Source organism: Leptodactylus fuscus, chromosome 7 (assembly GCF_031893055.1).
Source record: "Leptodactylus fuscus isolate aLepFus1 chromosome 7, aLepFus1.hap2, whole genome shotgun sequence".
NCBI classification, from domain to species: Eukaryota; Metazoa; Chordata; class Amphibia; order Anura; family Leptodactylidae; genus Leptodactylus; species Leptodactylus fuscus.
This window is the reverse complement of record NC_134271.1, coordinates 66,298,841-66,324,467: the sequence shown is the minus strand read 5'-3', so window position 1 is coordinate 66,324,467 and position 25,627 is coordinate 66,298,841. Positions and strand designations below refer to the sequence as shown.

The following is a 25,627-nucleotide window of genomic DNA, read 5'->3' as shown; positions in this document are numbered from 1 at the left end:
CCTCACACAGATAAGGTCACATTAATGGGGCTTATCTGTGTGATGCCTCCAAGTGTGGTTTTTGCACCATTTTATCACAGATATTCCCCATGAATGGACACTTGCTTTCTTTTTCTACTCTGAGGAATTTTTAAAGAGGACCTTTCACCATTTTGCCCACAGGCAGTTCTATTTACTGCCGGAAAGCTGACAGTGCGCTGAGTTCAGCGCACTGTCGGCTTTCCCGATCTGGGCCCAGTGTGAAGAGCTTACGGTCCCGGTACCGTAGCTCTTCTATGGTCAGAAGGGCGTTTCTGACAGTTAGCCAGAGACGTCCTTCTTCACAGCACAGCCAATCGCGCTGTGCTGTGAGAGCAGGGAGGAACGCCCCCCTCCCTCTGCTCGCAGTACTCGTCCATAGCTCTCACAGCACAGCGCGATTGGCTGTGCTGTGAAGAAGGACATCTCTGGCTAACTGGCAGAAACGCCCTTCTGACCATAGAAGAGCTATGGTACTGGGACCGTAAGCTCTTCACACCGGGCCCACATCGGGAAAGCCGACAGTGCGCTGAACTCAGCGCACTGTCAGCTTTCCGGCAGTATATAGAACTGCCTATGGGCAAAATGGTGAAAGGTCCTCTTTAACTGCTTTCATGGAAGATGTGTGCTATGTAGAACTGTAAAGTAGAAGACTTCATGGCACAGAAAATGCACTAAAATCTGCATGCAAAACTTACTGTGAACATACCCTAAACTGCTTTCCTGTTCTGATGTATTCAGACATTTTACCTGCACTCTATACCACTATGGTGTATTTAGAGAAAAAAAAAAGGCTACCTAGATAATGCCAATAGTAAGCCATTCTGAGTAATAGTAAGCCTATACATCATTCATGTATAGGGTTGCTATTCATCAAAGGGACTGGGCTTGCTCACAAGTTTGCCATGAACAAAGAATGGTATCTAAAAAGAATCCTCCAAAAATAACTTCCCCCAACTATCCAGGAGTAATTTTGTGATGAACAATGCCTTTTCTAGCATGATGGAGCACCATGTCACAATGCAAAAGTGATAACTAAGCAACTCTGAACAAAACAATGAAATATTTGAATTAATGGCCAAGAAACTGTAGTCAATCCTAAAAAAGCAGGTAGATAAACACAAATTATGATACACTCCAAGCACCGATGAGGTAAGAGTGAGTTGCCATCAGTCAGGATTTGGCTCAGAAGCTGATATTCAGCATGCTAGGCCAAATTGCAGAAGTGCTGAAAAATGAATATTAAAGTTTTTGCATAAATTTTATTTGGTAATAAAAGTTTCAAAACGTAACAACTGTTCAGTATACCATAGAAACAGCTGACTAGAAATATCCAAAAACTGCAGCAAACATAGTGAAAACTAAAATTAGTGTCAGTCTCAAAGCTTTTGGCCATGACATTATAGCTTGCAATCTCTGGATCTATGCAATATTTTTATTCACTGAAAATAGGAAATACCTTTATGACAGCAGAATATTTGGCACTCCTTTACAAGCATCATCCATGCAAAACAACTGTCTGACCTGTATCAGACTCCCATTACTAAAACCACATTAAAAAGAAGTTTGTACCCAGAAGCCAACTTGTCACAGTTGTCACAGGAGCAGAGAGGGTGACACATCTTTTGTACTATTTCCTCATCCGCATCTCCTTGGTTCAGCATTTTCTCGACTTCTTCTTCATTCCCAGAGGCAATACGCTGTGTTGCAGAAAAAATAAGAAAAACTGAGAGGTGAATTGCAAGAACAGGTAAAGATTATGGACATACAAAGATGTGCCAAGTCTTCCAGGGCGAAAACAACTTGGCAGATAAGACTTCCTACTCTGATTTATCAAGACAGTCCTTCTCTATGGTGCCCAAACAGGGCATGTCCACAGAGGTTTTCCTGACTGAGCCAACCCTTTAAGGGCATGTTCACTTACGCTAGGTTCACACCTGTGTTCGGCACTCCGTTCTGTGGTTTCCGTCTTCTGCATGCAAGAAGATGGAAACCACAGACCGGGTCCAGCCGTGAACGTTTTATGCTCTCAAATGAATGGGTGAGAAAGAGTCCTGCAGGTTTCTGTATCCTGCCTCTGTTTTGTGCAGGAAACGGAAACCTGCAGAACGGAGACCGGGCGCAGATGTGAACGAGCCCTTAGTGGAATCTGAAGCTGATTTTCAGGTGGATTGCAGAAAATAAGCAACAGATTCTGCCTAGCGTTGTTTTCAATCAGAGGCAGAGATCGAAGCAGGAGGCTGAAAAGAATAAGCATCGTGCTTTAGCTTGCCCGGGATTATGTAGTTCGAAAGCCAAAGCATTTTCTGCAGTTTCAACCCAGCCTAAGGGTTTACATTGCTCGTACTCACCTGGAATAAACAGTCTATGGGGGCAGATGAGGTTCTAGACAGCAAGTTCATTCTCTGCCACAATAAAGATTTATCACTCCCATCAGGATCCTGAAATACAAAAACAGAAGAGTGAATTTAGTAGATTTCAATATTAGAAGAATCTATAAAATGCCCCCTTTATGCCACATAGAATAAATCTAGATTCAAGTTATTGGTGCAATTTGAGTCAAACTTCTGAAGCACTTGGCATTTATTATACCTGTTGGTGATATACTGATATATCTCTTAAACCCAGTTGTCTCTGGCACATTGCACTTTTAGACCCATGGCTACAATTGGCATACAAAATAGGCACCTTCCTATGCAAAACAAGCACCATGAAAAGTGTATGTTGGTGGTCTTAACTCAAAAACGTGATGTCCTCGGTCAAGCCCGCCTGGACCCTGTTGACTACAGACGCCTTTCTCCATGGATGTGGAACACATCTGGGGGAGACCCTAGTGGAAGGACCCTGGAGAGGTCCCAATCATCAACTGGCACGAGCTCAGCACGATTCATCAGGCTACTACATTTCGCCCATCCACTCTGCAGCAAAGCGGTGAAAATCCAGACAGACAATATCACCTCTGTTCTTTATCTGAACAAGCAGGGAGGCACACGATCGCCATCCCTTCTCAAGGTGACTAATCTGATTTTGCCTGGGCAGAAGTGAATTTGACCCATCACAAGGCAGTCCATATAAAGGGACATTTGAACATGCTGGTGGATCAGCTCGGCAGAGGCCTGACAGTATCAGGCGAGTGGTCTCTCAACCAGGACATATTTCTCCAAATGATGTGGGGTCTCCCCGAGGTGGATTTGATGACCACCCAATACAATGCCAAGATGTAGAGGTTCTGCTCCCTCTACCAGGAGGACAACCCCTTTGCAGTAGATGCCTTGTCATTACCTGGAGGTTCAGGCTAGCGTACATCTTTCCTCCACTTCCTATGGTATCAAAGGTATTGACAAAAATCAAACAGGACCAAGTATCGGTGACTGCGATCATACCATTCTGGCCGAAAAGGGCATGGTTTACCCACCTCATACAGATGAGTCGAGGGACATACAGGAGGCTTCCACTTCTTCACAACCTGGTAACCCAAAACAACCGGCTCTGCCAGGACCTGAAGAGGTTCAATCTGACAGCCTGGAGGTTGACCATACCCTATACGGACATAGAGGATTATCCCAGGCCGTCTGGATGAGGCTGGCCTGCTCAAGAGCAGACTCCACTAACAGGAGTTACCTAAGGATGGGTAAGATCTACCAGCAGTGGTGTACTGAGAAACCAAGTACCAGCTCTTCCATAGGGTCTATACTGGAGTTTTTTGCAGAGTGGCCTGGATAAGGGCCTTACACCTGCAACTTTGAAAGTACACGTATCTGCGCTATCTGCCGTATTGGGAATACGATTGTGTCAGGATCCTCTAATTAGCCAATTCCTAAAAGGGGCCGCTAGGCTCCGGCCTTCCATTCAAGCCCCAGTCCCGCAATGGGATCTGGCTACAGTGTTACATGGACTGTGTGGGGCTCAGTTTGAGCCACTGAGTGAAGCGGAATTGAAGTCATATAAGAGTTCAGTTAAGAAATCTACCAGGCTTTGTACCTAAAGTTTCTTCGGGGCAAAACAATAACCATGTTATCTCCCTACCTACCTTCTACCCTTCTCCTTCATCACAGGAGGAAGAGAAACTGCACACCTTAGATCTGGTGAGATGTTTAAGGAACAAACTAAATTTTTCAGGAAATCTGAAAACTTACCAATACATTTTTCTGGTAGGTACAAGGGTACTAAAGCATCCAAGGTAACTCTATCCAGAAGGATCAAAGAAGCCATTTTTCTTTCCTTTCACTCTCAGGGGTTATCTCCTCCTGAGATTGTTCGTACTCATTCCACCAGAGCAGTTGCCCCGACGTGCGCAGTAAGGCGCTTTGTTTCCTTGGACCAAATTTGCTCAGCTGCAAACTTGGAGCTCACATCTTACATTTGTTAGGCATTACAGGCTAGATTGGCACAATTCAGAGGCGGTTGCCTTTGGGAGCTTAGTGTTGTCATCTGTATGCCAGGAAGTCCTACCCTAAGGGGGTTTCTTGCTATCTCCCCATCCGTTGTGCTGCTGTTTGACTTATGGGGAATGGAGGATTATGTAGATAATCTGTTTTCCCATAGTCCAAACAGCAGCACAAGGCTCCCTCCCTTTTTCTGAATATTATTTTCGGAAACCAGTACTTTATAACTAACACAGGGGAGGGGTGGTTCTCTAGACCTCTTATAGGGGAGGATTGATTGACTAATTAAAAATTCCACCTATCCTAAACTGCACGAAGGGCAGGATTATCCCATCCGTTGTGCTGCTGTTTGGACTATGAGAAAACAGATTATCTACATAACCCTCCAGTGCGTAGCACTCCCCCACCTTCCCATTTATTGCAAGAATGCTCTTTACCCATTTGATCTTTTAAAGTGCATTCCAATCAAGATATGCCCTACTGCCACACAGTGCTTGTCCCCCTACCCACAGTGACAGCCTGATGGTTCAGAGCTGCACAGAATGACATCAAGGACTTTAAGCCGTGCACGCCTAGTAAAGTACATGGATGCATCATGTGTAGTTCAAATAGGGGCTAAATAAACAGGGCAGAAGAAATTCTGATCACATGACTTAAAACCAGAGTTATAGATTATTACTTTTAACACTAAGGTCCTGCAGAGGAACTCCTCCTCAGTTCTACTGGATTTGGGCACTAAAGACCCCTGTTCTAGTGATCACTGGGACTCCCAACAATCAAATGTCATTTGTGACAAAACCCTTTCAAGCTGGAAAATGGACCCAGTCTCCATTCTACTTACTGCAGCTGCTTGGGTCAGGTTTCCCTGTCTGATATATTCAATAGCTGCCTCCACAGATGTCAGACAATAACCCAGTTCATCCTTGGCTGCGCTGCAGAATCTGAAATTCTTGATGTAACTGAGGTTTGCCATCCTTGAAAAACATGAAAGACGACAAATTAACTCCTCTATTTTATGTCTTTAAAGAAGTGATCCAGTTGTTCTTGATAAAGGGATTATCCAGATTCCAAAAATTATCTGCAGTGCTACATCTTCACTGTTTCCTGGTGCAGCTTTTTCTTGGCTTTATTTTATTTGAGACTCCTTGTATCATTGTTGTTTACTTGCAGTGAATCTGTGAACAAACTAAGCTTCCCGTGATGCATCTGCCTGCTCTCCCCTTCAATTAAATCACAGGTAATAAATCCATCCAACATCGGAGGTCACATGATGCTATGAAGTTTCGTTTGCAAGTTCACTCTCCCCCTGTGAGCATGCAGTTGAACCATGGGAAATGTATTTTGTACACAGATTCACTGCATGTAAGTAACAGTGTTACAAGAGTCTCAAGTCAAATAAAGCCACAAAAAAAAAAAAACTGAACCAGGAAAATGAGTATTTAGCACTGCTGTGAATATATCTGCAGATAATTGTTGGAAGCTGAATAACCCCTTAAACTCATAATAACAATAACTATAGTCTCTCATGTCCATACGGAGAATGATTTAGCAGACAGTGTCCATTAGTGTTCCTGGTCTTTGGGGGTTTGTTATTTTAAGCCTCCATAGGGGTAAACATAAATAAAATTATAACTGGAAGACCCCTTTGAGAGGCTTGCCCCTGAAATGCAAATTCAAAAACTGAAAATTGTAACCTTGGGAAATACAATGTTATTCCTTTGTACTCAGGGTACCAGCCACGTTTTGTGATATTTGTGACACAGTAATGAAATTAAATGTATTTTTGCACTGAAACATAAGATTATATAAGTTTAACCATAAACTAATCCATTCAATCTATGGTAGCTTTGAAATTTCACAAAGCACTACATGCCAAAAACTAGTCATCGATGACATACCAGTTTGGAATCTCGGTTTTTACAAGCAAGTAGAGTAACACAGACAGAAGGTCATCAGCGCACATAGTTTCCATGTTCACTAAAAAAATAAGGAAGCAAAAGAAAGTGTGAAATTTGTAGATTACACAAGTACTTTTTATGAGCTGATCAATAAAACAAAACAAAACATCCACAAAAAGTAGAGCTGCAGTCTCTTTACTGCCCTAGCCAGCAGAGCGCCACTTTCTTACCATTTCTGGTACTGGAGCTTTGCCCCATTAGTCAGATATAATAACAGGTTTAGTACTCTCCCCGTCCCTAACTTCCCTATCTTCAGTCTTCTGGCATGAAGGGTCACTTCCTCCCCTTCTGCCTGCGCAATAGAGCTTTATTGTACAGTTGCCGGAATAAGTGAAGAGTGCATACGCAAGTAGTCCACAAAAGACAATGCCGGCAGGCTTGAAGAAACTGATCTCCAGGACACAGAAAACAGGTAAGTATGTTTTTTTGGGGGGAGTATTGGGGCTGAGTCAGGTAAGTAGTCCACAAGTTAGCTAGGAAAACAGGGAGGGGGATCATGGGAGTTGTAGGCTATGAAAACAGGAAGCTAGGGAAGCATGTAGACATATGCAGAGGATGCCAAGAGCTCTCAGAGAAAGTAAGAAATCAGTCAAAACACTGCAAAAAAAAAAAAAAAAAAAAGGAATAAATTCACTCACCTGTCCCCACCACCGCAGTCTGTTTGAGCATATGTCGTGCTTTTGCTGCTCAAAGTCGTGCAGCACAAGTGACTGCTGAGGTCACATGTGACACAGGATTCCCAGCAGCGAAATGCGTGGCGTGTCCGAACAGAAAGCAGTAGTGGACACCAAAGCGGAAGGGACAGGCAAGTATGATTTTCCTACTCTCTAATTTGTTAAATTATTGGACAAAACTCCTTTAAATCCTGAAAATTCCCTACAGGTTGAATTCATACAAAATATTTTTGGGGAAAATGTTCAATACTGAGGAAACAAGTCATTTTTCACTTAGATTCTCATTGCACAGTAGTGCGATGCATGTTTATAGCATCTCGTACCTCTCTGGCTGGGAGAATGCATGATAGTCTGCACCACTTTCTTCAGGCAGAACAGCTTCTGCTGTGGGGACGTGCAACGGTTGAGATGACCCAAAACTCGCTTAGCACGAGGAATATTAATACTGTAGAAGACATGAAATATTAAGATTACAACCCTGTTAACTCATAGTCTATATCCAAGACAATCAAAGAGATTTAAGATGTAAAAGGGTGTGGACTGTTTTGTAACCACTTTCATACAGATCGAATTTATCCAATATTGAAAACAAGTAGCCAGATCTATTCCCCCTAATTTCACCTCGGCTGGCCTGTTAACAGCTCCTCCTTACCTGAACTCAGTCTTAACTCCTATATCCTTCTGCTGCAGGTCTTGGAGGCTTCTTGTAATCTTGTTAAACGCAGCATCCTGGCAATTAAATCCAGACTAATAATTAGCTAGACACAAAGCAAGGAGAGTTCTCTAATATCCGCACAGGCTCCTATCTGCAAGCTGGAAATATGGCCACATCTACTAATGTTTTATTGTGCTTTATCAACTGACATTAAGGCTAGCTGGGTCCCCACATTGCAAAAACGCCGCAGCAAAAACAAATAAATAAATAAATGCAGCGTTTTACAGTACCTGCAAAGTGGATGGGATTTGGGCTAATCTCAGCCACACATAGCAGAAAAATTCTGGCACCAGAAATGCCAAGGGGGAAAAAAAAATAAAATAAAAAAATATATATATACCTCAGACACTCACATGCTGCCCAGAACAGCAGCGCACTTGCTGTGAAATCATCACTGCTATCTCTGTATTCACATTTGGCTGTTTGAGCCCTTAGCAGGGCTTAGCAGCTACTGTATGGGGCCTCTCTCAATCAACCCCATCTAGTTCTGAGAAGGCAGTAAAGGTAACATGTTGGCCACCACTGCTAGACAGCAGCAAGGAACCTAAGCCATGAACTGTAATCAAACAGGAGAGCTACAAGACTGTATGTAGAGAAAGAAGCAGTAATTATTTAGAAAGTCTTAAAATATAATTTCCTACAACTGTAAACTTAAGTATTGAGATGGGAATAACCCTTTAGGCCGGGGGCCGACGGAACGTAAACGCCGCGATTTGCCCGCAGCGGAGACGATAAGGGAAAAATCGTGGCATTGTACAGTGCAGGCAAAGTGGATGGGATTCGCATCTTTGCGGAAAAGATCGCAGCGCGGACACACTACGATTTGCAAAGCCGTTGCGGCTTTGCAAATCGCAGCATGTCAATTATATCTATGGAAACGCCGGCAGCTTTCCCGTACATATAATGTTAAGAGAAAGTCCGCAGAGGAAAACTTTGAACTTTCTCTTAAAAGCTCTGCGGAAACAATCGCAATGCGTTCACGCAGCGGTTCTTTCTGCAGTGCTTTAGCGCTGCGATTATGGCCCGTGGGGCCTTAGCCTTAAAGTACATGTAAGGAAACAATTCCTAGACTACAGCCAAGAGTGATGGCTTTTGTTTTTTCTTTCAATTTCATCACCCACCTCACTTGCCTCAATGGTCCCCACTTGCTTGAAGATTAGGTCGTAAATGCCATGGTGAACATACATCTGCACACAAAGAGAGTCAGTAACAATAGGAAGAATTATAGATGAAGGTGAAATACACATCAGAAATAAACACTTTACCTCTACTGCTTGCTTCATCAAATTCATCTGAGTTTCTTGCTTTGCAATTGTCCTCTGCAACAAAAATAACAGCTTCAGTAATAAACAGCAGTTGAGACATACTATAAAAAGGGGATAAATGTAAAATTGTTTAACTTTTCATTATATAATAAAGGGGTTGTCTGGGAAAAAAAAAAAAAAAAATTGTTCAAAAAAGGTCCGTTAGTATGAGTATATGTGCATGTTGGTGTGCAGTTCCTGGCGGTGGTCCTGTGGGGGGTACACACAGTATGCTCGTGTAAGCAGCCACAAGAAAATGGCCGCAGACATGCGTAGTCAGCTCTGCCCGATGGCAGATCTGACTGGGCATGCGTGTCATTTAAAGCCAGAAGAGGCCATCGGAAGAAGACGTCGCAGAGAGGGCGTACCAGAAGACAGAGACGGCCGCTGGAGAGTTTTCTCCCAGCACTGGGGATGCCCCCCATGCTGTTTGAGCGCTGGGGACAGTCCCCAGTGCAGCAAGAAAACTCATTAGCATATTAAAAGAAAAACGGAATATCTACGGAATGGCAGCGCAGAGAAGAATTATAAAGGGAGGAAGAGAATAGCTTTTATTAAGACTATTCCTACGTTTTAGGGAGAAAAAATTCCATTTTAATGATTGAATCCCTTAAACGCTGAGGCCCCATGTTGTGGAAACGCAGCTTTTTTTTGTTGCAGTTTTTACTGCGTTTTTTTGAGCCAAAATCAGGAGTGGACAGTTCAGAAGGGAGAAGTACTTTTTATATAATTTCCCATTCCTTTTGTAGTCATTCTTGGCTTTGGCTCAAAAAACCGCACCAAATCTGCAACAAAAAAGCTGCAGCCTCAGTCTAAGGCTAAGTTTCACATCTACATTGGCGTTGCAGACTCAGACACAATGTCCACATGAAATCGGCAGCCGAAAAAGTATAGTCAGTGGGGTCCACAGATTTGAAGCCTTAGTCATTGAAACTGAAAAACCCCTTTAATTGCTGCTGCATGAAAGGTATATATTTTCTATAGGGACTATCATCTTAGCAATAAATGTATTGGAGAGGTTGGATCTCCACCATCTTGATTCTCCAAAGATAATCTGCTTAACCTATTCCCTATTGAAAATACATTTTTTGTGAGGTTACATTCACATAATGTTTTGGCTATTCATTTACAAGCTAAAAACAGATGCAAATGGGTGCCAAAAGGAAGGGCATAGGGTTCAATGAATAGGTTTTTAGAGGGTCCCACACATGAATCATCTAAATAGATGTCCACAACGAGAATTTACCTATCTGCCTACCACTCCATGATAAGCATGCATGTTATTTCAATAGCAAGCGGCCAATAATCAGGATATAAGTACATAACACCAATAACAGTACAAGTACTAGTTTCTCCTTAGTTATGTTGATATATACCTTTGTGTTTGGCTGTTTATTTCATTATAATTATGTTATTTCTTACTCTAAGATTAAGAATTAGGACAAGAAGCAAAAATTCTTACCAAATGTGAATCTCGTAGTAAATGTTGAAGACATTTTGTATAAAGAGCGTTAACAGAGTCCTAAAGAAAGGAAAAAAAAAAGATGTATCAATACTTATGAGTTCCCAGCACCTTGGAAGCAGCTTGCTATAGCAGGAACTGTGGTTTGTAAATGCAGACCAGTCAGTTTTGCTTTAAAATTTTCCTCATTGATTTCTAGACTTTGTGGCCACTGTAAGTGTAGAGGTTTGCTCACATTAATAGGATTTAGGCACGATCAGGAAAAAGTCTTCACGTCCATGGGCGCCACAAGACACCACTGGCCAGTTGATCAGATTAACAATCCTTATCTGTAGCCCCTACACATGAACATGACTAAATAGATGCTCTCCCAATATAGCGCACTGTCCCCACTTGACACATAAGAAATGCCTGGAAAATCCAGCTAAGCCAGTCATTGCCTGAGGACATCTCTAAGCAGGAGAGCTGTAGAGTTGGGATGTCAAAGTAAAGATACTGATAAAATGATTATTTTTAATTAGACTATACAATTATTAGTATTATCTAATCATTAGAAGCATAGTTTGCTGCTTATTTACTTCATAGGAATTCCATCAATAGCTTTTTTAATAAATTACAGAATCTTTACAGCTTCTGTTGGTCTGTGGAACAATGGAGGAGTTGGAGTTGATAGTTTGGCCTAACAGCCCTACCGAGCAACCAGTAGGGATTTGATAGGCAATGACTTAACCCTATTGTTCATAGGAAGCCCTGCACACAAGACACATCAACATCTTCTCTACACAGGAGTGCATGCTCCGGACTGGTGGTCACATCACACTTTAACCTTTAATGAAAGAGTCCAAAAAAATTCCTGGAGTGCTCCTTCAAACCAAGCACTAACGAATACAATGTACAATGAGTTCATGACCCAACGAGAAGATGAGATGTAAACTCACTATGTAATGTCGAAGGTTCTTTCTCTCATGAACTTTGAAAGCACTGCAGAAAGAGGTAATGCTTTTGTCAAATTTATCCACATGTTTTCCTAGAAATTCCTTCACATCATCAATGTTCTTTAAAGTGCAAGTAGTGGACGGGGCAGCAACTTCTTCTAAAATACAAAAGCAAAACATTCATTACAACAGATATTGGTGTGGGAGAGGAGAATTGCAGCAAACTATTGTATGAAGACCCTAAACAACATCCATGAGACATACACTCTAATACCTTTAGGGTACGTTCACATGGAAGAACTTGGAGCCGTTTTTAAGGAAGATGCAGTCTCAAAATCAGCTCCACATTCTACCTGAAATCTGCCACCCATATATTACAATGGGAGACACAGACATTTTTTTTTTTCTGCTAGGTGAATTGTGTCCTGCTCGCTCTTCAGGTGGATTTTTCAAAAATTAGCTTCCAAAAACTGCTTTAAATTCCTAAATCAGAAACTTTCTTCCTGATCGATTCAGCATCAAATGCCTCCTTGTGAACCACCCCCTACAGTCAAGAAGAAATATTGGAATTATACCTGGATTGTCATCTTTTTCTATTGGTCGGGAAATACATAGGATACTAAAGCTTTCTTCTTTCTCATTGTAGAAGGTTTCCTCAAATAGAACGGGCACAGACAGCGAATACCCAAATCCTGCTCCAAGCTTAACCAGATTTCTCTGAATAAAAATCTCCTGAAATAAACAAGAAAGGTGTATATTAATACTCAGCACTATGACATGGCTATGAACAATGCCTTATCAGAGGCTCAAACTGCTGCCGCCCCATGTTTTGCACTCTTACCAGGTCAATGCGGATGTTTTAAAGTGCATATATAAAAAAATCCACACACCACACTCTTACCTTTCCATTTTCTGTCAGAAACCCTCCTTCATTTGGTTTGAGAACATACGACTCCAAATGACAGGATGAGAACAAGCTACTTGTGAGACTTCCTTTACAAGGGACCAGAACCTTTAGAAACAAGGAAAATATATGCTTTTTATGTATGACGGGATATTTTTCATCAGATAACAGCAACAAAAAACATGGATGACCCCCTTCTATGAACACATAATGCCTTAATAGAATATCAAGCTCTCAGGAGAGTCATACACGCTTAGCCTTATATCTAAAAAAACAAACCAAACCAAAGGCAGTATAAAATTTTTGTAGATAAAAGGCTAGGAGTGCACAGAATGAGGCAATAAATTAAGTAACCAGCCAGCAGGGAAGTCCTACTCCACTCCTCCTTCTCCCTAGAGGCTTATATGCAGCCAAACAGAACATAAGCAAGCAGTCATATTGAAGTTTGAGGGATTAGGAGAATAGCTAAAAAAAAAAAAAAAAAAAAAAAAAGAGTGGAGAAGGAAACAGATATTCTTTCATTCATTCATGAAAAGTTGTTTATAACTGGAAGTACACTTCAACTTATTCAACAATTATACAGCAGAATCTGGAGAAGAATTTGAAGCAGAATGTCAAATTTCACAATGAGAACAGGAGGAGTTGCCCCAACATTTTTTTTTTTTTTTTTTTAAAACCCCTTGTCAGCATGATGGATATTTATGGTCTGTATCTGATCAGCAGGGCAATGATTGGAGTCACTGCTCTCTGGGATGGGGGGCTGCGATTTCTTGCTGTTATATACACTTCTGCCAGCAGAACAATCAGGTCAGCTAATTGCAGTTTGCTGCAGGAGCTCTGTGTTAACTCTCTACATGAATACAAAGATAACACGAATTCCTGTTCTGTAGAAGCATGGTAGGTGTTCTATACAAACCTGTGTAATGTAAATATACATTTACTGTTCATATTATTTAATCTGCGTTTATAGTAATAGTGATTTCTAGTAATCATAATAATTAGAGATGAGCAAGTACTATTCGAAACTCCCGTTTTGAATAGCACACACCCATAGGAATGAATGGATGCAGCCGGCCGCTTCCACTCATTCCTATGGGTGCATGCTATTCGAAACGGGAGTTTCGAATAGTACTCGCTCATCTCTAATAATAATCTCTCATGATAAAGGCAAAGTTTATATCTATTGTGATACTTCACAGTGCCCTGTTCATGAAACAGTCAAAGCCCTCCCACCAGCTTGTGGAAGAATACAGGAAGTAAAATGAAGAAACAGAAGGCAAAGCTGCTGAGAAACCAAAATGGGAAAACCCCTTTAAATTACAACAATGAATTGCGACTTATCTCCTAAAAATTAAGGCCTCATATGGCTCTGTGGATGGTAAAGTAAAAAGTTATGGCATTTGGAAGGTGGGGAGTGAAATACAAAAATTGAAAAACAAAAAATGGCTGTGGTGGGAAGGGGTTAGTGTTTAAACAGTACTGCTGAAGAGGCCACAAACATTTACCGTATTTTCCGGACTATAAGGCGCACATAAAAACCTACGATTTCCTCAGAAATCGTAAGTGCGGCTTATAGTCCGGTGCGGCTTATATATGGATGGAAGCGGCGGCAAAGACTGCGTGCCGCTTCCATACATACATAAAAGGCACCGTAAGGGTGCATTCACACTACCGAACGCCGGCGTGTATCACAGCCGTACACGCCGGCGTTACAGCAGGGCTGCCGGACACTTCCTATTCATTTCTATGGGAGCAGGCATGCGAGCGCACCCCATAGAAATGAATGGACAGACACTTCCCATTCATTTCTATGGGAGCCGGCATGCGAGCGCTCCCTATAGAAATGAATGGAAAAAAGCAGTCCATTCATTTCTATGGGGAGCGCTCGCATGCCTGCTCCCATAGAAATGAATAGGAAGTGTCCGGCAGCCCTGCTGTCACGCTGAAACAGAACGTGAAACTTACCCAGCGGTGCAGGGCGGGCGGGCATTCAGGCCTCCTCTGCCTCCGATGTTCCGTCCTTCTCCTCCGGCGCTCGCTGATAATGGCCTGGGCGCATGCGCAATATCATAATGCTTCTACTGCGTATGTGCCCTGGCCATTATCAGCTTGCGAGCGCCGGAGGAGGACGGAACATCGGAGGAAGAGTTTAATCTAACGTTTACGGTTGGGCGCTATCAGCATGATTTTGCTGATAGAGCCCCTCCTCGCCTGCCGAGCGCTTCCAATAGAAGCGGCTGGCACGCGGGGGGTTAAGCGGCCGCTGGCAAAGTCTGCCTGCCGCCGCTTTCAATAAGATATAATGCGCACCGGACTGCGGCTTATAGTCCGGTGCGCCTTATATATGAACCGAGACGGACTATAAGGCGCTCATGGGCAATGCGGCTTATAGTCCAGTGCGCCTTATAGTCCGTAAAATACAGTACTCACATCTTTCTGGTCCTCAGTTTCCATCAAAAAGTCAGTTCTTTGGTTTTCACCTGCTGATGTCAGCAGTGAAGCCCTGTGATAGGTGAGCGCTGCAACTAATCACAGGCCTCAACAGGTATGTGTCAATTGTGAAAAGGTCACTGCAAAGGCCTGGTATTGTGCCAAATAATTGCAGCAGAAAATTAGGGGGAAAAAAACAACACAAACAAAAAAAACCTCCACACACAAAAAGGACAACCCTAAAGTTGTGCCTGGAAAACGAGAATAGAGGATGCAGAGATTGCTGGGAAACTGTAGCCATTTCAGCCTGAATGGTTGAGGTGCCAGGAGTCACATTTATTACCCTAGAGCAGGGGTAGGGAACCTTCGGCTCTCCAGCTGCTGTGAAACTACAACTCCTATCATGCTCCATTCACTTCCATGGGAATTTCAAGAACAGTAGAACAAGTATGCATGCTGGGAGTTGTAGTTTTGCTACAGCTGGAGACCCGTACGTTCCCTACCCCTGCCCTAGAGTGTAAATGCATATAAAGGTGTATATACAAAATTAGATTAGGAAATTGAGTTAGGACATAAGGAAAGTATTAAGTGGTTATTAACTTTTCAAAAAAAGTAAACCTCATTTAGTAGAGCATGTGATTCTCCACCAAAATGCAATATACTTTATTTTAAAATGTTGTTGTTTTCTGTCTGAAAAAGCTCTCTCTCTGCCACTTGGAGTCTCCCTTTTAGCTAATTTTCTGTTCACAACCTGATACTATGGAAGTTCTATATTTAGTCTACATGCACACAACTTGTGGTAAAACGTCACAGCACATGGATGACAACAGCAAACAGCTATCGTCATGGTGCTCAGAATTCTATTTTTGTGTGTGTCAGGGATATTTTTAGCTGTGTCATGCCCTATTTGCAGTCCCGTGTGCTTTGATCTTCTATATTATGGTCACTTTTCTCAGTTATTTGGTTGCTATTTTACAGTTACTCCTGGCAGACTGCTCCTTATGTCCACAGCCTGAGAGAAAAATGTAAAATGTGCTGCAGCCATAATGGGAATAATAGCAGTAGAAACATTTATAGTACACCATGTAAGAAAGCCTAAAGAGCCAGAGAAAAGACTGCCCAGCAAGACCTAGAACATATTTCAATTTCAGTTGAAAACTCAGGTAACCATTCAACGAGGGAATTATGACGGAGAATGCAGATATGAGGAGGGTTTACAAAAAGAGAAGGGTGCTAGCATAAGACTGACAAAACATATACTTATGACACACGTTTCTAAACTTTCCTAAAATCCTATGAAAGTACCTGTACCACAATCTTCACATTTAATTATACAATATAAATAGATTGTATACTACTGAATCATCAGCAATTTTATTTTGAGGCTACCAACTTTTTTCAGACTCTGGCCAAAACTGGCACCTAACTCCGACTCCACAGTCCTAAGTATAAAGCAGCTACAGTAATGAAAACGGAGGTGAAAATTGCTAGAATATCGTAGGTACTGAAGGGGAAATCATGGTGAAGGATGCAAATATATGCAGAGGGTTTCGAAATAAAGACGATTAAAACTGTTGGTATAGGGTGGATACAAAAGGAAGTGCAAAAGCATCTTCTAGAAAAGAAACGTTTAATGAACGCCTAAATATGATTCCAGAAACAATAACTACAAGAAGCGCTGCCCTATATTTGAAGATAGATCTGATTTGCATGACAATCTTAATAAGGGCTTTATAAAACAGCTTTCAATCCCATTCTTAGCATTTCGCAGCTATACAGAATGCCATTTCCTCCAGGAAGAAAATACGATAATTTTAGGGATTCTGTTTGCCAGTATTATCATAAATGCCATAATGAACCAGAACTCTCTAATATATTCAAGACGTTTGAAGCCTCCTCTGCGCTTAATACGGCAAGAAATTCTATCATTTCATGCCCATCAGCCGACTGTCTATTTGACAGATATATGTAGATCTTCCTAAATCACGACCATGGTCACATGATCCATCAAGACTTTGGAATTAATGATATTGTTTGAAATACTTTTCACGCGGCTAAAATATAAATAAAACAGAAATGGCAGAAGATTGAAGACACTTACACAAACAGAAGCTAGCTCTAGCAGTACAAACAATTTAACGCTGGATTTAGGAATTATCTACAGTTATCTGGAGAGGATGAAGACGCTCCTTATTATCCTCCTGAGAGCCGACACGTAGGCATGATCACTCTCCATGTAGAACAGAGGAGTCCTCAGTCTTAGGTCCTCATCTACACACTTGAATGGTCACAGGATTAACCACAAGACAGGGCTGGCACTGCTGATCAATTCATTCCCCAAAAGCCCATGGGAACATGTAAGAAAATGCAAACAATTCTGGGAAAGTCACTAAGATTTACTTTATTTTTTAATATCCCAAATCTTTCAAAAATAATATTATGCACATCACATTGCTGTTCAATCAAAACCACATTTATTTGATAAAGTGGAGTCACTAAGAAAATATGTTATATTACTTATACAGTAGTGATCCGGAGTTACAGTCTGTATTATATACTCCAGAGCTGTACGCACAGTTCTTCTGGTGAAGTCACTGTGTATGTATATAAATTACTTTTATCAGTTCTGAGTTATACCCATCATGGTACTCCAGAGCTGCACTCATTATTCTGCTGGTTATTACTGGAAACAACTTAATCAACAATGCCGCTATAAAAGACTCAACTTGCACTTGTCTCTTCTGGGATGGATTTCAATACTTTGTTCAGATATCTTGAACTAGCTTCCTGATAAGCTTTCTCCTCTGTACACCAGAAAAGGTCTGGTCTACTTCTCAAAAGTCAAAAGTCTAGCAATAATTTCTACCTATAGCTATTGCTTAGACTTAAAGGGGCTCTATTAGCAAAAATATGCTGATAGAGCCCCACATATGTGTGAATAGCCTTTAAAAAGGCGATTCAGGCACTGCTGAAGTTATATTAAATAGTATTTCCCCTTAAAAAAAAAAAAAATCATATTTCAATACAAAAGGTACTGCAGATCAGCTTTCATTCCGAAATGATTGAGCTCCAAGCTGCCAAGTGATTCAGTTTCACTACTACAGAGAACATAGCTGTCTGCTTCTTATTCCATATTGCTCATTAATATTTTTAACTAGGAAAAGCAATTTAGTTTATAGGAAAAAAAAAAAACGTTCGCTACCAGAAGATGCCTTCTCTCAATTGCTTATTAGACATCATCATAGAGATTTGGACTCTTAGTGAATACCATCTTTCTAGAACGGCTTCTTCCGTTTGAACTTCAGGCTTGCCAGTGTCATGCACATGATTCTCATGGTTGTTTAGTCGTCCTTGACTTCTCTAATTCTTCTTTCCTTTCTAATGAGGTGTGTCTTCTGGCACTGTATCTACAATAATATAAGCTTGAGTCTGGTCATATGACCTTCAAAAAGAGATAGAATGCTTCTCCAACCAGAAAGCATAGAAGATGCCAACACCACTATGTCCAGGCCTCAGAGCCTTGACTATATGTCATATTCCAAAAGGAACAGAACAATTTGGCAATAAACTCAGCATCATGTCAATAGTCTTTTTAACTTAGTCATGCATGATGTTAAGGGGGCTGTCCCTAGAGGGCAGCATACAGAGGCACTGTTCTCCTAATTACAACCTGGAGAATAGATTTGCATATTTTTTACCCAGAATCCCTAGCGGAGCAGGAATGATTTTTAAGTCTCCGTACGCCTATGTAGGCACACACTCTCCCTAATGTGTATGATTATCCCATATATGGCAAAGGTCGCTCAGGTTTCATCTCCGTTTATTCAGACACACCACTATCTAGCCTATAGACATACACTCACCGGCCACTTTATTAGGTACACCATGCTAGTAACGGGTTGGACCCCCTTTTGCCTTCAGAACTGCCTCAATTCTTCGTGGCATAGATTCAACAAGGTGCTGGAAGAATTCCTCAGAGATTTTGGTCCATATTGACATGATGGCATCACACAGTTGCCGCAGATTTGTCGGCTGCACATCCATGATGCGAATCTCCCGTTCCACCACACCCCAAAGATGCTCTATTGGATTGAGATCTGGTGACTGTGGAGGCCATTGGAGTACAGTGAACTCATTGTCATGTTCAAGAAACCAGTCTGAGATGATTCCAGCTTTATGACATGGCATTGCATTATCCTGCTGAAAGTAGCCATCAGATGTTGGGTACATTGTGGTCATAAAGGGATGGACATGGTCAGCAACAATACTCAGGTAGGCTTTGGCGTTGCAACGATGCTCAATTGGTACCAAGGGGCCCAAAGAGTGCCAAGAAAATATTCCCCACACCATGACACCACCACCACCAGCCTGAACCGTTGATACAAGGCAGGATGGATCCATGCTTTTATGTTGTTGATGCCAAATTCTGACCCTACCATCCGAATGTCGCAGCAGAAATCGAGACTCATCAGACCAGGCAACGTTTTTCCAATCTTCAATTGTCCAATTTCGATGAACTTGTGCAAATTGTAGCCTCAGTTTCCTGTTCTTAGCTGAAAGGAGTGGCACCCGGTGTGGTCTTCTGCTGCTGTAGCCCATCTGCCTCAAAGTTCGACGTACTGTGCGTTCAGAGATGCTCTTCTGGCTACCTTGGTTGTAACGGGTGGCTATTTGAGTCACTGTTGCCTTTCTATCAGCTCGAACCAGTCTGGCCATTCTCCTCTGACCTCTGGCATCAACAACGCATTTCCGCCCACAGAACTGCCACTCACTGGATGTTTTTTCTTTTTCGGACCATTCTCTGTAAACCCTAGAGATGGTTGTGCGTGAAAATCCCAGTAGATCAGCAGTTTCTGAAATACTCAGACCAGCCCTTCTGGCACCAACAACCATGCCACGTTCAAAGGCACTCAAATCACCTTTCTTCCCCATACTGATGCTCGGTTTGAACTGAAGGAGATTGTCTTGACCATGTCTACATGCCTAAATGCACTGAGTTGCCGCCATGTGATTGGCTGATTAGAAATTAAGTGTTAACGAGCAGTTGGACAGGTGTACCTAATAAAGTGGCCGGTGAGTGTATGTCTATAGTACAACCCATCCCAGCCAATTATTTCACTAAAGGGCCCATCTTTCACTAATTGGGGAAAAAAAAATAAAGGATATAATGCTATGAGCAGGAAATAACACGGCTCATCCAGCAGCGCAGTCAAGTGACACACAGGGGGCTTTTAATTAACCTGATGTAAAAGGGCAACTGTAAGGTAAGTACACTACAAATAATTAATATTATACAGAATTATAGAAGAGGGGCTGGCGAAAATGACAATTGTAAAGGTCAGAGGAGAAATCAGTCATTGTCTTACCAGAAATATAAAGCACTCACAAGACCATACTAAATTGTGTATGCAAATAATGTGGCGCCAACTCTGTAGGAGGACAATGAAGTTATATCTGCAGCTGGAGAAAAGTTGCTGTGAATTCAGTGGAGTGTGAATGTTACTTTCAGGTCTTATTTTATCTACACACTAGCACAAGTGTTTGTAAAAAGACCCTTTAAAGGGTTTGTAAAGAACTAAGATACTGAAAACCTATCTTTTTAAGGATGGGTCATCAATATGAGAATACACTTGATACCCCCATTAACAGTTGTTTGAATAGTTTGCAATGTTTGAACGAGCGTTCCGGCTTCTTCACTTCTTTCCAATCACAGCACTGTACATTATATAGAAGCTTGATACTCAAGTTTAGCCTCATTCACGTGAATGGAACTGAGCTGCATGCGGGCCACAAGAAATCACTGGCCTGTGAAGCGTAAACGGTACTCACCAAAGCACTGTTGCTTTGCTTAGCTGGTCTATGGGGGTCCCAGATGTCAGACCCTCACTGGTCTAATATTAGTGGACCGGTCATTGCTATTTTAGTCCCAGAGAATGCCTTTAAGCATTCATCTTTACCGTCAGCAACTTCAGTCTCCCTAGTTTATGTCCAATGCATATATTCAATATAATATTGCCCCTAGGTACAAAAATATAACTACTATAATACTGCCCCATATGAACGAGAATATTATAATACTGCCCATACAGGCATATCATACATAGAATAATTTTTATTATATTTACGTTACTGATATATTTTCAGGATACCTTTTAAAATGCACAATATGGTGGCAACCCAGGAATACTTACAATGCCGTGAACTTCTGCAACTTTATTGATAAGATCAGGCCTTTGTTTTTGGATAGCCAAGTAGAAAGCGTTGTTCAAGATGTCTTCATCATACAAAGCCATAAGGGCTGTCAGTTCTGTGAAGTGCCTGACAGCAGGGAAGTCATTTCAATCATGTCTGCTCCCCCATGTCTTCTTAATACCATGGACTGAAATTTCAGGGGTACCTTGTCTGTGTAAAAACTGCGCTCCTGAGAAGACAAAGATAACAGAACATGGTTAGTAAAGATGAATTTAGGGCACAGCCTTATATTTCATTTGTGTTATGACCAAACTTTTACTGGAGGCAAAGAATTTTATTAAAATTGCACACTATCTCTCTGTATGTACGAAAGCAGAATATAAGGGGCATCTCATCACTAATTCTATTTACGGTACTTTACCAAGTGGTTATCAATTTCAGAGACATTTGCCAAAGCTCAAGGCACAATTCAAAAACGAAAGGCCCTACAGCAAGTGTTAAAACTGGGAACTACACATTAGTCCAAGCAGAGAAGTTCATTGAATACTTAGGAAAGGCAACTGCAACACACGCCAGCCTCATTTAGCCTGTAGCAGCAGGACAGGCCCCTTAAAACTTTGCACTTTCAGCTGAAGATACAGCAGACCTTCCATTCAGTCCTCCTCATATTTACTACATCTAAGACACTAAACATATTCAGCTTTTACAACATTACGAACACAAAAAGTTGCAACAGCACTCTACTAGCAGCAATAGCGTTACTGCAAACCTAAGGCTGGCCTTACACGGCCGTAATGTAAGTACGCAAATGGTCCGCAATTGAGGGTTTTCAATTACGGACACATTATATTCAATGCGGCCTCTTACACCACCGGATATTTTATCCGTGGTGTGGCCGAGCCGCAACCGTGGCCCGCAATTTATAGAACATGTCCATAATGGCCGTGAATTGCGGCACTGCACGGACTTGCCCATAGAACTCTATGGGCGAGTGCGGCAGTTTACGGGCATCTGCGGTGTCTATGTTGCTGAACAGCAACTAGTGTTGCTGATCAGCAACTTGCGGACCGTAAAATCATTATGGCCGTGTAAGACCAGCCTAAACGTGTGTAAAACAACAAACACATTACATGAAAATGAGGTTCTTGGTTTTTACATTTTGATAAAACAGTATTTAAGTCCATCTGCCAACTACAAGGTGACTTCTTTTAGATGGGGGCCCTACACTAAAATGACTCACCACTCAGGGCCTTGGCCTCCCTTAAGTGTATTTCAGCCATAATATGCCTACCATACACCACAAACAGCTCCCCCTCTCTAAGGACCTGAGCCTCTGAATAAATAGGGGAGTGGATTTCACCCATATTATGCAGTAATATCGGAGCAGTAAAAGTGGTGCTCTTGGAGCTGAAGGCCTGCCCCCAATGCACCAACTGGCTCATTTGCATATTGCTTCCTACTCATTTTTCTACAAAACTATGAAAGTGACACACACACACACGTGTGATGTCAGAATCCCTTTTAAGAAGCACTCCAGTATCTCTGCACCCCACACATGATTGTCAATCTCTAAGGCTGGGTTCACATTTCTATTGGAGACTCCACCGCAGAGACCACAGAAAAATTGGAGGACTCTTTCATGAAAGACTTTTCTTTCCACCACTTTCAGTTTGGAAACAGCATCTCCATGATAGCCAATAGGTTCTGCTGGTGTCAGTGTATAACTGCCATTTTAGTGGTTCAGCTCTCCATCATTCGGGTCCCCCAGAAGACCTGAATGACGGAGAGAACGTTAGTGTTGAACCTAGCGTTACCCTGCACTTCCTTTACATATACTGACTTATATCTCTGCCTGTGGGGAAATAGTGTAATTATATAGTTTTCCGCACTTCTGTATTGCATTGCCTTCTCCATAAGACTACTCTAGAGCCACTGGTATATAGACTACATGTCTCACAATGCAAGATAGCAAAACATTGCTTGACCAAACAATCACAGTTGCAAAAGCTGAGAAGCAAAAGAAAATCTCCTAACAGGTAAATGGGGATGGGGGGGGGGGAGGTTAAGACAGTTACATGAAACTCAGCCATGCAATACTTGCAATAAATGATATATGTGAGCCTCCCAAGCCTCTCTCCTCCACAGGAAGATTTTGTTTTCTCTGCTGTATCATGCATCTTTAATGGAGCGCTTACTCTGCAGAAGAGCGGCTCATTGCCCACACCACCCCATGTTGGTTTGGCGCCCCTCCCAGCATGCACTGCCCGGACGTTTCTTGCTAAGGCTAAACTACAGTTAGTGATTTACTTATTGGGCTGAGCATTGATTTTCTTCCTGTGTTTGCAAGGAGGCTTTTGTAGTAAGAAAAACCCTGCAAGTACTAAAGATTATTAATCAATATAGAAAGACCTAGCCTGGTGTCCAAGAATGGTGCTCTTAAAGGGACACATTCACTGCAAGTTAAGGTATCTGTGTAATGTCCTAATAAAGCCGATCTTTTGGCGGCAACCTCAAGCAGTGGGATAAAACAGGGGTCTCCCTCCTAGATGGGAGGGGAATATGTGGCAAGCTATGTCCAGCCCTCCGATTGGCCCATTTAGTCAATATTTTTAAAATGAATAAATTTAAGGAGGTCAATCCAGTTAAAATAGAAGATTCTTGGGCACGTATCTTTGAGATCTTGTGGGGACGTGGAGTGGTTTAGACAATTTCCTTCTCTGTACATGGTAGTCTAAAAAGAACCCCTGTTATTTCTCCAACTGCACTGGAATCAACAATTAAAAGAATGCAGTCGGGCTGAAGTTTCAATCCTCCACCTTGCTTTAGGGTAAGTTCACACGGGGTTTTTTGGATCGGAACCTGAGGCGAGTAGCCGTGACTGAAAGTCAGTGCACTGCATCGGCATCCAGCCGCGCACTCTGCTCTGGATTAGGCCCAATGAATGGGCCTAGTCCGGAGGATGGTGTGTCTTCAGGCCAAATCAAGAGGCGACTCGGTCTGAAGAATGAGCATCTCGCTTCTTTTTTCTGGGAGCTGAAAGAAATGGCTCCAAGAAAAAAAGACCTGAGCCGTCTTTTTGGTCAGGGATTTGAGGTGAATATGGCCTCAAAACCCTGACCAAAAAACTCCGTGTGAACTTACCCTTACACTGCAGCTGTGATGCAAAAGCTTAGCAGACAGTTCAAATTAATATGGAAAGTGCAGAATTTTTATAAACTACACAAGACCACTAGCAAATGCCCCACATTTGGGAACAGCCAAATACGTGATAAGTGCCAGTTAGATTTCAGAATGATGCACAGTCACAGACATAGGAATACCAATTCTTGAGACATTTGGAACTGCCACCCCTTTGAAGCTGGGTATTTAAGTCGAGTATTTTGTTTACATTGTTCTAGCATTTTGCAAGCCAAGTACAGCTCAAAAACCTATCTGAAAAAAAATTAAAAATTAATAAATAAAAAGGTGGTTTATGGGAAATGTATGAGATTCTCCAATAAATACGTATAAACAGGGCAGCAGCCAAACACAATGCAAAATTAGCTTTTTATGACATCCATTCTCTGCAGCTGCTGCTTTGCTTATTTATTTTATAAAAAAAGCTAATTTTTTTTTAGCCATTTACAAAATGTCAGAAAACCGCCCTGTGAGGACCCAGCCTTCATGAAAGAATTTACAGATGTCCCGCCCCTTTTTAGGGCTTATTCGTGAGATAGGCCTTGAAATCAGGGACTAGGACAAGCAGGTGAAGATGATGGCATGTCACACTAGACTGGCATCGGATTAGTAATCACAGGGACATTTAGAAAGGAGAATCTCTTGTAAAGATGCAAAAAAATTTGCTGCCGGGTGACGTACTTCCTTTGCCTCCAGATGGCCGGAGGGAAGTAGGTTATTTGGTTGATCGGCCTTTTGTTTTGGGACAGGAGATTACATATGACAAATAACTCGCTGTAAGCCTCTTACCGCCGGCACGAGTGCAGCTGTCACAAAGAATGGGGACAAATTCTAGCCGCTTCCAATGGCACCGCAGGTTACACTGTGACCCCAATTAACAGACACCCAAAATGCACTATGATTTTTTTTTTTTTTTGGTTTATTTTATAGGCCTTAGGCACTCTATAATGGGATATTCGCACTTATTCTCCTTTTGGGCGGCCCAGACAAACAAGAGTTAACCATCACATTCATTTACAGAGATGAAAAAAGGAAAAGCTTTTTCCATTAACAATTGGCTGCAGAGATCACTTAAGTTCGAGATTTGACAATTCTGCTGAAAAGTGATTTATTTTGTGGGCTTGAGGGAAGAATGACAATTAAGATGTATTGGTCCTCAATTAAAAGCTGCACTTATCTGGAAAGATTCCACGCATATCCCAAGAGCACACACATGTATATCTCCTCAGATAAAAGGAGGATCGGAAAAGTCGGCTATACATTGGTTGTCAAAGTTCCACTTCCATCATGTCAGTTTTGCTTGAGGAACACAGGATGCAGAACTACAACTTCTCACAGATGATGTGCTGCTACAGTTGTATCCAGCCAAGACAATCCCCATTGAGAGCTTATTCACACAGATGTGTAAATAATGGACTGGTCGGATAGGGACATTGCTTTTCCACCAACAGCAAGCTTGTGCAGTGTCACATT

The 25,627-nt window shown here is 41.9% G+C and overlaps 1 protein-coding gene across 2 annotated transcripts in view; it reads right to left on the bottom strand.

Moving 5' to 3' along the window:
* The window catches only part of ANKRD27 (ankyrin repeat domain 27), a 52,260-nt gene that overhangs the window by 20,915 nt on the left and 5,718 nt on the right, over positions 1-25,627 (bottom strand). For both annotated transcript variants that reach the window (XM_075282053.1, XM_075282055.1), the window contains exons 2-14: positions 20,977-21,206; positions 12,353-12,463; positions 12,027-12,183; positions 11,455-11,609; positions 10,517-10,576; positions 9,016-9,069; positions 8,872-8,937; positions 7,688-7,764; positions 7,359-7,480; positions 6,302-6,380; positions 5,245-5,377; positions 2,370-2,459; positions 1,591-1,718 (exon numbers count right to left, since the gene is read on the bottom strand). In XM_075282053.1, the coding sequence (XP_075138154.1) occupies positions 1,591-1,718; positions 2,370-2,459; positions 5,245-5,377; positions 6,302-6,380; positions 7,359-7,480; positions 7,688-7,764; positions 8,872-8,937; positions 9,016-9,069; positions 10,517-10,576; positions 11,455-11,609; positions 12,027-12,183; positions 12,353-12,463; positions 20,977-21,078 (1,334 nt within the window). In that variant the 5' untranslated portion in view covers positions 21,079-21,206. The remainder of the gene's footprint in view (positions 1-1,590; positions 1,719-2,369; positions 2,460-5,244; positions 5,378-6,301; positions 6,381-7,358; positions 7,481-7,687; positions 7,765-8,871; positions 8,938-9,015; positions 9,070-10,516; positions 10,577-11,454; positions 11,610-12,026; positions 12,184-12,352; positions 12,464-20,976; positions 21,207-25,627) is intronic.